The sequence below is a fragment of the Anarrhichthys ocellatus genome, unplaced genomic scaffold, assembly GCF_004355925.1.
Source record: "Anarrhichthys ocellatus isolate YVR2014 unplaced genomic scaffold, GSC_Weel_1.0 scaffold32, whole genome shotgun sequence".
NCBI classification, from domain to species: domain Eukaryota; kingdom Metazoa; phylum Chordata; class Actinopteri; order Perciformes; family Anarhichadidae; genus Anarrhichthys; species Anarrhichthys ocellatus.
The window spans coordinates 4,459,887-4,475,094 of NW_022280062.1; the positions used below are offsets into that span (position 1 = coordinate 4,459,887).

The 15,208-nt window shown below is 40.5% G+C and overlaps 1 protein-coding gene across 1 annotated transcript; it reads right to left on the minus strand.

Moving 5' to 3' along the window:
- Positions 1-776: 776 nt before the first annotated feature.
- On the minus strand, positions 777-14,936 carry vapal (VAMP (vesicle-associated membrane protein)-associated protein A, like). The gene is made up of 6 exons (XM_031865255.1): positions 14,725-14,936; positions 8,403-8,555; positions 6,001-6,104; positions 4,921-5,001; positions 2,265-2,447; positions 777-1,736 (listed from the first exon to the last, which is right to left on the minus strand). The coding sequence occupies exons 1-6, from the start codon at positions 14,780-14,782 to the stop codon at positions 1,575-1,577; spliced, it is 741 nt and encodes a 246-aa protein (XP_031721115.1). The 5' UTR covers positions 14,783-14,936; the 3' UTR covers positions 777-1,574.
- Between the last annotated feature and the right edge of the window lie 272 nt (positions 14,937-15,208).

Here is a 15,208-nt window from a genome sequence, read left to right on the forward strand (position 1 = left end):
AGCTGGTCATCTAATCAGCTCCTCTGTTGCCTCATATTTACAATCATGTAACATTCGGCTTGTCGCACACCATCTCCATGCAGTAACAGTAAAGCATGTAATGCTTAAGTCGCTCTCTCTCACTACTGTAACGAACAAACTAAAATCTCCTGGTCTTTTCCCACGCTTGTCTGTCCTCCAGGAGACGGTATGAATCATACATCTCGCTTTAATTCAATGATTGCAGGTTTCACTTTAGGGGAAAATAAGACTCTTGTAAAGAAGGTTCTGTATTTTAGCCATCATGCTGAATTGAATTAAGTTTTGGGCCAAATGACCAGCATTCTATAATGTGCCAAACTACTTTGGCAGAACAACCTAAAAAATACTTTGTGCAAGATGAAACCATTAAAATGTGTAAGAATCTCCTCCCTTCACAACTAAATTTAGAATCCAAAAGAGATCCAAACTTCCCGTCAACAAACAAAGCATAACTCAACACTAGAGTCTTCTTCAATTAAAGCTCGTAACAGAGCAGGAGTCTGAGGTTGTGAAGCATGTTCTAGTTCTCTGGCTCTTTGCAACTAATCACTGAAAGACAAATATTAGTAGAAATGTTGAGTAATTAAAACGCATGGTTAGCTCACATATTCTACGTTGTCCTTGTACTGAAAAAGAAACGTTGGTGGCAAGACGGAGCGGAGAACCTGGCACACAAACACAATACACTCATTTCATGGAATGAAATAATATTTAAAGGCGTATCATTGAAGGAGAGAGACAGGAAAAGACTGCTATCAAAACCATATTGTTTTTCATTTTTATTTCTTCAATGCTTAATACCATGGGACAGGATTTTAAGAATGAGACCTCATTCCAGTCAACATTTGCCTCAGAAGGATTATATGATTTGTATTATAATAATAATAATAATAATAATAATATTATAAAGTCTGCATTGGTGTTGTAAGGAAAAAGGAAAGGACAGAAACGTACAAGAAGGAGGCACCTATATTATCCCCAGCTGGACCTGAACATTCCAAGACAAGAAGTAGAAATTACAAACTGAACAAATTTACTTCAGAGGCAATCCAGCAACAGGTAGCAAGGTGTGTTTGATGGAAGTTCTCTCCTTTTTTGTTTAAAAGGATTTAAAACATTTACAAGACACCTAACATTCTATTCAATTCCTATTAAAAACAACAGAGAGAGAAGAATAATGGATCTTTTGACTGCATCTTGCCCATGGTTCACTCATCTTCCATGTTGACCGATAGCATACAACTTGCATTGTCCCACCACATCACCTGTATAATCCAGCCATCAAAAAACAGAAAACAAAAAAAAAAAAGGGAACATTCACTTTTTTTGCCGCCTTTCTTTTTCTCAACTCTGTGTGAACTTAACCGCATGAGATTGTAAAAAGGCGACGCCTTTGAATGATGCTGTACAGATGTGTTCACTGCCACACACTACCAATGATATGGCAAAGTCAACACAAAGACTTCTTGGTTTTTTTTTTTCCAGGCCTGTTTTATTCCGGAGCCGGGGAGGGTGGGGGGGGGGGGGGATACGGCTGGCATGCACCTCCCAGTCTACAAGATGAACTTCCCTAGGAAGAATCCGATGAAGATGGCTGCTATCACGACGAGGAGGGAGGGCAGGGAGGCAGTGCTGGCTTCTCGGCCGAGGAGGCTAGTTGAGTTTGATGTCATGTGGTCTGAGCGAGGCATCTTTCTCATTCTAATGCCATCATCCTGTAACAGAGGGAGAGCAGGACACAGTCAACAGACCTGCACAATACAGGTTTACATGCATCAATTAAGATAAGCGGTCTCAAACTTAGTACCATTAGCATAACAGACGGCAAGTTACCAGCTAATGCCAACGCTAGCTTGGGTCACACGGTGCAGCCGTAATTTGCGTTAACTGTGATATTAATTGGCACGTTTCTTATGAACTTACTGGGGAAAAAATAAACAGCCGACTCCTTTAGAGTATCTCTTAATACAAACGAACGCTTTGGTAGTGACTCGTCAATCACGCCCTTAATCGTTTCAATCATTTGGGCATCTTAACATGGGGGTCCCTGGGGATCGACTCCCTTTTGGAGCCTCAAGTGGCCATTCGAGGAATTGCAGTTTTGGGCTTCATTTTTCAGCCCCAGAGATTACTGCTTGGGCTAAACTTATAGAGACCAGTAGGACAAAATGTGGTGTGATAAAAGGGCTATGAAACCAGAATGTTTCACCACGTTATGAATATCACGTATCCACAGATCTGACCTTTAATTGCCGGTTCTCATCACCCAGCTTGCTCATCTCAGATTGCAGCCTCTTGCACTTCTCCAGCACTTTCTTCATCTCTGGATCGTCTCCTGAGGCAGTTACAGGCACCGTGGCTGCTGATGAGTCGCCCTTCGCAGAGTTCATCAGAGGGGCTGCTTTGGTGGTCGCCTCGACGTCATTCTGCCCAACAAGTAGAGGAGAGAAAGAGCCAATGACGTGAAATCCGCCATGTCGTGAGTTAAGTAGGGAGATCACCCCCCGCCCCCCTAGACGGGAGCCTGTGCCAAAGAAAGGCCGCCTTCTCCGAGGCCCAGAAGCTCACAGTGGCTGATCAAAGAGACCAGAGAGGAAACGCGTCCCTCAAGAAGTCACGTTTGATGTGGCTTTGTTTTGTGGGACAGACAACATGGGGGAAATGAAGGGCTTTCTAATGGACATGCAACAACTGTAGTAACGGTAGATGAGGGTTGACAATCATCACACAGACAGGATATGATGATATGATGTTATCCATTGTACCACCATCCAAGGCAAGCTGATATTAAAGTCTATCAAGGCCCAGGTCTTGTTTTGTACAAAATAATAAACAATTCATTTAGGCACCTCAAAAGTACCGATGTGAGGGTCCCGGGCAACTATATGATCAAAACTAAGATAAAGACACACAAAAAAAAGCAATCCTGCACGCTGACAATCACTTGTGCTCACTTTATTTAAGCCTTTTTAGATCTCATACCTTCATTAGGTAAAAGAAGTGGTTGAGAGAGCGACGGATTGTTTTCGGTTCCTTCACAAGTGAGTTTTTGACACAAAGCATCCGTCTGTGAGACGGCAAGAACTGTGTAGTAATTGTTAACCAGCTTTCAGTACTTGACAGTATTTGGTACTCCACCAAACCAAAGTACGGGGTTTGACAGCTTATTACGCCTAAACACAAATCTTCCACATTATGACGTTACACCTCAAACTACAGTCATCCTGCACATTTACATTATTAACATTTTGCACATACATACTATACTGTACATGCTACACGTGCAAAAGCAGGAAGCAGAGCGCAGACACTGTGCTGACTCAGCAGTCCACATAGCCTCACTGTTGAGCCTCTTAGCGTAAGCTAAATCTGACACCGGTGGCATTTTCACCTGAACTGTGAGGACCCGCTGAGCTGTCCAGCAGCACTGCTTATCTAAATCCTGATTACACCGAGTTCATTAATACAGGCTCCCAGTGTTCAGAGTCACCAGTTTATTATGACGCTCTGTTGAAGTTGACACTGTTAGAGAAGCGTCGATTTCAACTCTGTGGTACATTTTGATGCCGAGTTAGTGGAGTTGCTGAATCTCATTTATGACTATAGGGATAAAACACACTATAAAGTGGGAATTTTGATTGCGCTGAAGGATGTCAATGTTGATTGTAAATTTCAACACCATTCATAAACCCTGAGCAGCTATGTGTGGTCCAACAATGAAACTTATTGGTGTACATTTCTCTGGAGGAGCCGTCTTCCCATCATCGTACCATGCTTTTGTTATATTTTGTCTTTTTGCGCCATCTCCTTATTGTCTGCCAATTTGCAGCGAGTCCAGGGTCGCAGATAGTTTTAATCGAGTAGTCGGAGAATAATAACGCGTGGTCCAAAGAGAGACATGTGGTCAGAGAGACCAGAGCCTTTAACCAAGAATGGACAAACTCGGAAATGTTCATTCTTCCCACGGACGGTTGAAAACCAGGATGTCTCAAATGTTCAGAGACCGTGACGATTATTAACAGCGGTGATGTGAAGCGCCACTACGACACAAAGCACAAATCTTTTGAGCAAACGTACCCACTCACATCTGAAATGAAGTCAGATATTAAACAACCTAAGAGCCCAACATGATCAGAATCCCAACACATGAATTCACTGACCAACAGTGATGTTAACAGAGAGGATAGAGCTGAAACAAGTAGTTTCATAACCACAGATAGTCCATGCTCACCAACTTATCTTATTAGAAGATTAGACGAATGTAATATCGTGGCTTTTTTGGGTGACATCACTTCACCCTGAATGAACTGAATTTAAAGCTGCAGGGCAATTCAGTTCATTTTCTAAAATTAATTAATTTTTTTAAAGAAACACACAAATTAAAAAAGCTTTCTGTTATGTAATTTAATCTTGAATGCAGCCCTTATTTTACTTGAAACAAGAGAGAAGAACATTAATTTATTTTTAGATTTATAATTCATCCAATTCAATTTGAAAACTGACAAATATTGTTGAGATATTATTCTGTTCAACTTTCTTTATTTGATTTGACAGTCAGCTGTTGACTTCAGTAATTATGCTTTGGTCTTGAGATGTAGTATTTATTTACCTAAAATAAACTGTGCACACAGACTGCACTGCTAGGTTCACAGCTAACTTCACACTGGTGTTGCACGGTATACTGATACTAGAAAGGTATCGCAATAATTATAACATATAATTTGACGTTATTGCTGTACATTTTTTCCAACTTTTTTTGCCTTTATGGAACGTTATGGTATTCTGGAAAGTTTTAAAGTTGAGCATTGGACAGAAATCCTTCAGAGACAGAAATCATACTTCAGTTGATTTAAATGAGGTGGAAATCAGCCGTTCTCAACGCGAGGCTGCATCTCTTACCACTTTGTCGTTTTCTGAAGGCAGCTCAAAGACGCATCTCAGCTTGGAATCCATGAGATCATCGGGTTTTGCATCTTTCCACTGGTGGAGATGAACAATGGGCATGTTATTCATCCACTAACAGCTGGATTATATCTCCCCCCACACACACACACACACACACACACACTTCAACCTACATCTATTCACTATTATATATATCATATACTATTCACATGCACTGCAGACATCTATGGACATAAAACATGCACAGCTTCATTTAAATAACAGTTATAACCCCCTCGACTCATTTTACCACAAACACTGTCACAAGTGTACATTCCTCCACTGGTTTAAGGTCTGTGTTTTTAGAGTGACAAATTTCCATCACGTCAGCTCCTGAACTCTATTTTATACTCTATGACAAAGGTGTTTGGATTAAAAGTGCTCATAAAGCAGAGAATTGCTTTAAGTTTAAGTTAAAGAAATAATCTCTGTCATAAGTGGAAGGTGTAACACAGTCCATGTGATAAAGCAGGAACCTTATTAGATCCCAGTTTACTTATCAGGACCAGGGAGACCTTTGTTCCTCTACACTTCCTGGATGTTGCTTCTCATTCATGACAAGTCAGTTCATGAACAGGACTTCAAGGTATGTGAATGTTTTACTGACTGTATGAGCCTTTGCTGTCCTCTGGTGGACAACTGAGAATGCTTCTCAATGCATCTGATGTTCTGCCATTATGGTCTTATACAAGAGCAGAGCGCTTTACATATGAACTCAGCAGAATGCCAATTACCCCGACATCATTGATGACCAATTTCAAAGAAAAAAAAAAAGATGTAGGAGTGTCATTTGACACTGAGGTGTTAGAATGTATGGAAAGCTCACTCTAATCTGTATTCATCTTAAACAAGAATTAAAAGAAAAGCACACAAATACAATTTAAACTCAGGTTAAAGAAAACTGCATTTTCAGGGTACACAGCGTAGTTTAAACATTTGTCCAGCGTATTTGTGTTCTACCACATTTTACTATTCACGTTCTACAACGTGAAGAATATTCTGAGCCGAGTAGGTAAGTAAATAAAAGTCACTCACCAATGAATCCATGTCAGAAACATGTGACGGGGCAAAAATCGTCTGCACCATGAATTTATGTTTACTTTTCTCGTTGGGGTCATAATCAAAGGGCTGTAGCATGACTGCAAATTAAAGATGAACAATGTTAAAACATTTGAGTAGAGACATCTCTCTACAGGAAACATATCATATAAATAATCAGCATAATAAATCCCACAAATCAATCGTCAGTGACAATATTGATACCCAAAAGGTGAAAAGGTAGCGCACACACACCGACTCTTTCCCTGCTTAAGACTGGGACGTTGCCCTCCTCCGCTCTGAGTTTCTGTGCGATTCTGAGGAAGCAGCTCTGAGCTACACTTTATCGGAGGTGCTGAAGTTACCATTAGCACGAACAATGAGCCACACGATGCTGGGATTTATGTAGAAGCAGAAGGTCTTCCGTTAGTTTCAGTTTTCCACCACTGATGAAGCCGACTAGAGGGCAGGTAGATTTCCTTCATGAAATATTATGACTTTATTCTAATTAAATCAAAAATGTTATTCTTGACTTCTCAGAGGACACAGATATTTGGGATATAGGGTTATGTTTCAGTTTCAATAGCCTGACACCATTAACCAATAACTAACTGGTGAGTTATTAAGAAAGACATGAGGAGGAATGAGTAAATCATGCATGTATGTGTGTTGACTCAACATTAAATGTTGATTTGAAAGAGCCTAAGAGCCTTATTGCATTATATGGAGAACATATGTTTGTGGGCCAACCCTGGAAGTTAGCATCGCACTGGTTCCCTCGACAAAATGCCAACAGGAGTGTGTTTTTTTTTTTCCGTTTTTTTTTTTTTAAATTGGATTTTGAATTATTGCAGAAAATAAGCTCTGTGTCAATCAAACAATTATGATACTTATACATTTGGTTCAACAAGATAATCTTCACAAATGAACACCACTTCTATGATTTTTGAAGCATAAATGCAATGGCCAGAGGTAAAAAGCTAACGTTAGGCTATAAACAGAGCACATCACGGTCGGGTTACTACATTTAGTAGTGTCCTTTAGCCACTTGGAAGAAACCCTTTTCCTTTCTTAAAGACATCAACGTATTTAATGTTGTAGAACAACAAGAAGATGATTTTAGTTTCAATGCTTCCTCTGAACTCAAAATATGGAAACATAGAATGTACATAACAGAACCTGTAACCTCAGTTAAAACAGTACGTCAGATGTATTTCGGACCTCAAGATGTGACCGTTTGAACCTGACAATTACCTGTCAAGTCCAGTAAACAAATGACTGGACTTCCATTTTCGTTAAATGCTCTGATGAAGGCCTCCACATAAGTTATGAAACTCCTGAAGCTCTGTGTGTGTGTGTGTGTGTGTGTGTGTGTGTGTGTGTGCGCGCTTCACCTTTGGGTGTTCAACATTGGAACTTTGTGTACTTGGGTTTAGCACGACAAACCAATACTGGTAATATTCATCCTCTCAAAAGACCTCAATGTTAATAATCTCATTTTCCTAAATGAAATAAATGTTCACTTCAGAAAGCCAAAAATATATTCTTTATGTAATGTGGAAATCTCAAGTTAGTACATTCCTCCCACACTTAAGGTCGAAGGCTGACATCTGATCACCCTCACGTTGTTGTGGTTTTATATTATTAGTTAATTCCATCATCTCCTAACCAATTTTAAGATGTTTATTTCTACCAATATAATCCAGTGTATAAACAGTAAGTCTCCAATGTCATTGTGCATTTAAATAGGTAGCCAGTGACCCTCCAATCAGAAGTGTCCTATTAGTTTTGTTTAAGCAAAAAGATATTTACAGAACATTTCCCTTCAAGTCTCTTACAAGACTTGAAGATATCTTCCTCTGCAGTATCTCCTTTTTGGAAATGAGCCTCATCTCTTTGCAAGATGCATTATGAAGCATCTAACTCCTTAGCCTTGTGTTACATGGATTAATATTTTTAAATGCTAAAATACTGGATGGCAGTACCCACTTGCAGTATGACTGACTGAGTGAATAAGTTGTTTGTAAATTACTAATTTTGGCCACTGAAGGTTCAAATGATGGTTACATCCCGACTTTACAGTCAGTTTCTGTCTAAATCCAGTTCTTACACTACATCACGTGTGATGTAGTGAAGCGCAGCCCGGGGGACTTGATAATTGGGTAAAAATGTGTAAGTATCAGAACCTTTTGTTTGCCACGAAGCTTTTTTCAGCAATAATCCAAAATGTAATGGACAAAGTCTCATTGGCTTGTTGTTGAGGGAACTAGTGCTATGCTAACAAAAACACATCATCCCTGTAGCACTCTATTAACAACATGTTGAGGGGCTAAAGGAATGTCTGGTCACTGAATTTAAAAAGGGAATAAAGACTAATAATAAAAACAAAAATAACTTACCAGAGATAATGACAGTTGCTCCGGGATCGATGACGCCGCTGTTTGGCCGTACACAGTATCTGCGCGGGGCAGTCGTCTTCACTTTGAAACAGACTTTTCTGTCAGAAGGGTTCCTCAGTTTCAGGTTGGTGGTGACTACATCTGTGAAAGGACCTGATGGACAAAGAAAGACAAACACATTATCATCTCTATATCATGGAGTACACTCTTCTCCTGTGTAAACTGTAAAAGGGAAAATAAAGAAAGACGAAAGTATCCTTGCAGCAAAACTTAAAGAAACTGCTGCTGCGTTAAATTGCAATGGAGACAGAAATCCCCAGGGCCTTTAGAATACCTCTAGAATGGTAAATATGTTGCGTGTTTATAGTGAAATGGCAGAAATAGAGTCAATTCAATATTTCAAGTTATATCTCACCGCTGAAAGGCCGATAATGCCGACAGTATTTTAGCATCAAAGACTTTTAGAAAATTACCGCCAGGGTACAAGTCAATTAGGCCTGTATGATTAAGAGGACTAATTGAATAGGGACTTCCTTGGCTTGAAGCTGGATTGCAGGAGCTTTACCGTACAGTATCCAACTTTGATAAGCCATATCACGTCAAAAACACAAATGGATGCCAAGTAAAACATTTAGAAACAACCTTACAATTAGCCTCAGAGGCCTTGAAAGGAATGTGTCCCATGATCAGTGTTTTTCCTGTACAGAAAACAACCAGGCGGTGGTAAACTTCTATCCCACCTCGAGATCTCTACAAAACTCTGATGAGTGTCTTCATGGAAAACACAAAATGTTGCGCATGGGGGATTTCTGTAAATGTGGGAAGGCAGTGGCATTACAGCAACGTGGTGGAGCTGTATCCTAATCAGCATAGTGAACTGGGTGCTGCCAAAACTGTCAGAGAGAAAGGAAAGAGCCAGCTGGTTTTGGCTGGAGCGCTGAAAAGTGGGAGCCAGCCCTGAAGTTTGTCACCAACTGACTGAGCGAGTGATCCCGAGCCGTCTCTAATCACACTTTTGGGGCGTCAAAGCTTGAGTGAGGAATATTTGACGATATTTGAGAGAGAGAGAAAAGAGAGAGCGTCAGAGGAGACCTTTCTCTTTAAGAGAGTCAGTTGCCTCTCAGTCTTCACTCTGTCAGTCAGTAAGAGAAACAGATCTCAGTCAGATATACAGCTGATAGAAAAAGGTTGTTTTTTTTCCTCTGGTGGCTGGTTGTGTCAGAGTAAAACCTCTGCTGCCATTGTGTCTTTATACGCAAACCTTCCCATTGCTCAACCGGTAGCACAGAACCCTCGGTCCCGTTCAGTCAGGAGTACCACAGACAGTCTAGCAGGATTTCTTTCTCCCTATGAATTTTATTTTATTTGTCCTCCCCTCCTGGGCCATCGGGCTTGAGCCCCGGTAAGACGACGACAACACGAGCTGCCAAACTTTCCTCAAATTGTACTTTACAAAGAGAGATGACGACAAAAATCGGGACATCACCGATTTCCTTTTAAATGAAACGAAGACAACTACAAAATGTGCCATAATCTCACACTATAAATTACAGCGATGGCCCTTAGAAACAAATATCCTCATATGAAAAGGTCTTTAAGCAAATTAATAAATAGACTGTAGCCTATGAGGAGTCTTAAAACAAAGGATCTGGCTTTGTTGATACTGTCCATTTCAGTACCCAGATTAAAATTGTTTCACAGGATATAGTTTATCAGTATTTGTGGTCATATTCTCAGTCTCAAACCTTCAGGATTAACCGATTCAAAATGTTATTGTGACTTTGGACTCCTTTGCATGGTTTACATACATAAAAACAAGACATAAAAGCATTTCAATATTCTTTCTAGTCTCCCACCATTCGTTTGTTTTACAGCTAGGTTGCTCAAGAGTTCACAAAGCCCACATTCAGCCTTAGTTCACACCCAGTGTTCAGAGAGATAAGAAGCAATACGTGACCAGATTGGAGTGGATCTACCCAGCTAAAGCTAACGTGTCGAGTTATAGGAATGACTGGGGCGTTGTTTTCAACACAGGTGCGTCACAAAGGCATTCCTACAAACCTGAAGAACCTCATTTGCCACATTTCTGTCCACATTCCCCGCTTCCAACATCTTAGTTTTTCCTGCATATCGTTTTTGAAGCTAGAGGAAGAACATACGAGATGCTTCCTGCTGTGGACATACCAGCTTATTGTAACAATGATAGTATGAGCACATTTACATTTTTGAAGGAAGTAAATGTAACTTGGGACAGCTCAAACGTACCTGGGAGGCATGATAATTACAGCTTATAAACCTTTCCTCTTCCCTTTGCACATGCCTGAAGCCATTCTACTATCCTGTACTTGCTGGTGGGCCAAGAGAAGCATCAGTTTATTTATCAAACAGTTTTCTGTCACACAGACACAATAAAAACATGCAGACCTAAGACAACAGTGTAATTTCTGCAGGAAAGAATTCAAGGTTGACTGAGATAAATCTCTACACTAGGTGGTACTGTGAGCTGGTGCTGGGCTGTATACCGATCCATGCTGTTTTAATTTCCCTTATGATATACATTTATCATATTCCGGGAATATCCAGGAAGAGCGCTACCGGCCGGAGAGAGCAGAGAGTGCGTTAACTGCGTACCCTTCTCACTCATGGTAAAAACTTACACAACAATTAATAACCCACAACTAACTCTCTTTAACAGGGTAAAGCACCATGGCACGCAACAATTTGTGACACGTAAACAATTTGTAAAACTAATAATTGTACATTCACAAATTCACACCACCAAACGGCATCCTGGGTAACATTACAGCTGCTATCTGGCAGCATAAGAATCTGTTACCAGCTAAGGAAGTCCGTCGCTACTACGCATTCAAGAACAGAAAAGAGAGATGAAGGATGAAGAGAGAGAGAGACCAGAGATGCACTGGAAGAACCGTGTCTGTCAAAATAAGTCACTGTTGTTGTCAGTGGTGCTAAAAGTAACAACCTCTGTCACAAAACGTGATGGATTATCAAGAGTGTGATTATGATGGTTGGATTCGCCCCAGTGAAACAGCGAAGACAAAAGGTCAGACATCGCTCGTTAGAGGCATTTCCCCGTGGCACTGCATATGACAGGAAAGCAAGCAGTGGAGCGAGCGACAGTACGAACGCATAACAGTCCACCTATGCAAGGTCATGGTCCCACTACAGACTATTAAATAAGACTTCTAAAAAACTTCTATCCTAACATTATACCAACAACGCCGACACTGTCGCCCTCTTTTCTAGAACAACAGACCTCTGGTCAGTTTATAGTCTTCAAACAACCATCTTAAAATATTTTATTTTGAAAAGACCGAAATATTTGTATATTCCTGACTGTAGAATAAGCCACCATAAACCTACATAAAGGCCCAGTCATGCAAAAACAATAATAAAATACTGTGATATACCGTGAAAAATCTTAAAGAATCTTAAAAAAGACCGCGATACAGATTTTTGATCAGCATTAGGTGTAGGCATTACTACATCAGTACTGATACAGAAAAGCAGTTATGCACATCAGATATACACCCACATAGCCTGCCTCCATTGCCTAACACTGCGATGCCACCTTTGCTCGAGCAGCGTTAGCACCATTTCTCTCATCTTGTTGCATGTATGCTGAGTTAGGGTCCCCCAGGCCAGGCCTATTCTAAAAATACCAGCCAAGGAAAGGAGGGCTGCCCCCTCTAGCCTGCTGGAGGAATCCCAGCAGAGGCTCTAAAACAGGCCAGCTCTCAGATACACGCAGACAAATTTAGCACGGCCTCTGTGACAGTCAAGAAGCTGTGGTCATCTTCCTTCTCCTCGTATTGTTTTTCAAAAGGCAGAATAGGAACCATTTCATTTTCCTCTGTGATCCTCCTGAAGTACAGAAAACCTCCCAAACTGAGTGATCCTCCTGAAGTACAGAAAACCTCCCAAACTGAGTGATCCTCTCTCTTTGACCAATCTATCATTTAAGTTAAAACCATGGGAAGATTAGTCTGGGTCAAGGTGCATAAACTATTTGTATAACACATTGTATTCAGACTCAGGCCTGCATAAATGAGAGGTTAAGAGGACTATTCAAATTGTACTCTGGTGTAACTTTAAGTCAGCTTGCTAGTTATGCTCATACTAAGCAGAAATAGAACTTGTCAACAAATCATCAATTAATGATGATCAGCTTCGTCTTAACTTTGTAATTTTGCCTTGCATCCATTCCAGAACACAGAGGTTAAAAGTTGAACCTGTCCTGATAACAGAAAATGGAAACTGTGTGACTAATCAGAAAAACGGGAACACAGTCTACCTAAAATCGGATAAAAGTAGGAGGTACACTCTATGATCTGATTTTGACAGACCATGTCTCTGCCATCAGACTAAAGGAAACATCAATGTAAGGTTCAGCTGAGAACATACATTAATTCATGTTTACATCTTGACCACTCTATTTCAAACTTGTATCTATTCAAACTGAGCCGACTAGTGCAGCCAGACACCTACTCTTAAACATTTCACTACTTCACTGAAGAAGTTGTCTGTTAAAGCACCAACAACCTGTTGCACAACATTAATGAAAGTTTGATCAGGTTTAAAGTCAATACTACCGTTTGTATTTGAACTAGCTAGTTTTAAAACTTAACTCAACATGAGTTTTGTTTATCTTAAGCTGTATATCTTTGTAATTTCTTTGACTGGCAGGCTCTATTCACCACCACAAGTCCTACACCTGATAAAGCAGTCACGGATCTACCAGTGACAAAAAAACAACCACTTCCTGATTTAATAAAGTACAGCAACTGATTACAAGTTTTGTGGTCAAGGTGAGGCTTTCTTGCATTCTCTGGTATCATCAGGTGTAGGATCTGCATTGTGTAAAAATGTGTGACAAATCAGTTACACATAGGACACCTCATCACCTAAAACATCTGTGACTGTCCCCCCATTCAATCGCTGTCCTGTGGGTCTGGTATTTGAACTGGTGACCTCTCCAACAAGCCTGTCATGTCCAGGCTACAGTCAGTATCCACTCCTACCGAGTCCTTAATGACAATCAGCATCGTAGGATAACCGAGACAAAGGGCTGGTTCTAAAAAAAGTGGTACATTCAGCAACAATAAAACCACACTGACAATAATACCTGCAACAAGGAAAGAAAACACAAGGAAATAATTCTGGAATAAATGAATAATGGGGAAGTGATGATGGTCTGGGATTGTTTTGGAAAAACCTATCACCTTGGCAGAGTAGTTAAACCTGAAACTTGTAACTAATGTAACTTGTAACAATATAGTTTTACTGTTGGCTGTTATTTCAATCACTTGTAATTGTCACTTCACAACAAGAGCAACAGTTGAAATCATACAAATGTCAAACTTAAAATACACCGTTGATAGGTCTAAAAACGGCAAAACAAGGCAGTTTGTTCTTAGTAGCTAAGAATGTAAGCTAGCTAGCTTAACGTTAGATATCAACTTTGGCATTAGCCTGGCTTCCATTAGCCAACGGTTAACTGATACATCATTGAACGTTATATCATCAAGCAATCAGTGGTACTCTGATGTGTGGATTACTTTGGTTTCCTATGAATGAGTTGGGATAACACTAGTGTCCGTTGACACATCTTCTGAGCATATATAACGTCATTTAACGGTTGGAAGTTAGGAAAATTGAACTAACGTGAGCTAACGTCTGTTGTCAACCGTAGTAAGCAAAGTTTGTCATTCAAACTGTCAGTTACTTTTACCAGTTTAACACAGCAAAGTGTCTGCGCGAGGCGTGTCAGTTTGGACACTTAACGTTATATGTGTCGCTTGAAAAAAAAAAAAAAAACTTAATTCCCTTCTCCCATTACCTCCGGGCTATGAGTTGTAAGTGAATAGGCTGAGTCCAAAGGAAACAACAGTTTGCTGTGGCTAACCCCACTAGCAACAGCATAACGTTAGTAGCTCATGTTAGCTGCTAAACACAAACATAGTGCGCTGTGTGTGTTCACTTCCATTCCGTTTAACAACCACTGGTAGTTGCCCCACGTTCTTCCACTTCTTCGCAAGGTGTTGTCAGTTAGCGTTCGCTGGTCATAAATATGGCAAACGGTCAAAAAGACACGCCACGCCGGCTATCCACGTCACTACAGCACGAGGAGGATACAGCGGCCCGTTCTTGTCCCTAGCTAACTTAAAATGGCGGTGAATGCTAGCTAGCTTCGCTAGCAACGAAATTCGCTTGAGGGAGTGTGAAATCGCTCTAGTTCAGGTATTTCTCCAACACTACTCGCTGGACATTTGACACGTCAGGAAAATGTCGATTTACCTACCTTTAAATTTGAGGTCGCAGGGAGGGTCAAGGACAAGTATCTGATCCAACTTTGACATGTTTAGCTTGTGGGGATGCACTTGATTTCAGTATCAGGGAATAACTGACAAGTGGAAATTCTAGCTCCCCTGCTGCCACTACTGAGTCAAATGCTGACTGAGCTCTGCGAACGAGCATGTGGGTACAAAAACTTCGAGAACGCGCGAGTGCACAACCCTGTTGCGCGCCCTCGTGGCTCAGCTACTGAATGTGATGTGATTATGGTACATTTATCTAGTTACACTGCGGGTACACTCAGACACTTAGAAGAAGAAAAATACTGTAATTAAAGGAGGACGAGTCCTTACTTCACCTGTGGACATTGTATTGCAAGTTAGTTAGTCCATGTTTGTGGTTTAAATAATAATGTGCTGGTATTTTGGTATATTTATTCTATCCTATAGTTAAATCCATCTCCAGGACAATACGTGTAGACCACCCCTGTG

Coding starts and splice junctions, on each gene's coding strand:
- vapal (XM_031865255.1), bottom strand. CDS start 14,782: ATGTCAAAGTTGGATCAGATACTTGTCCTTGACCCTCCCTGCGACCTC. Junction 8,556..14,724: donor CTGCGACCTCAAATTTAAAG/GTAGGTAAATCG, acceptor TTTGTCCATCAG/GTCCTTTCACAGATGTAGTC. Junction 1,737..2,264: donor ATGAGAACCGGCAATTAAAG/GTCAGATCTGTG, acceptor CCTCTGTTACAG/GATGATGGCATTAGAATGAG.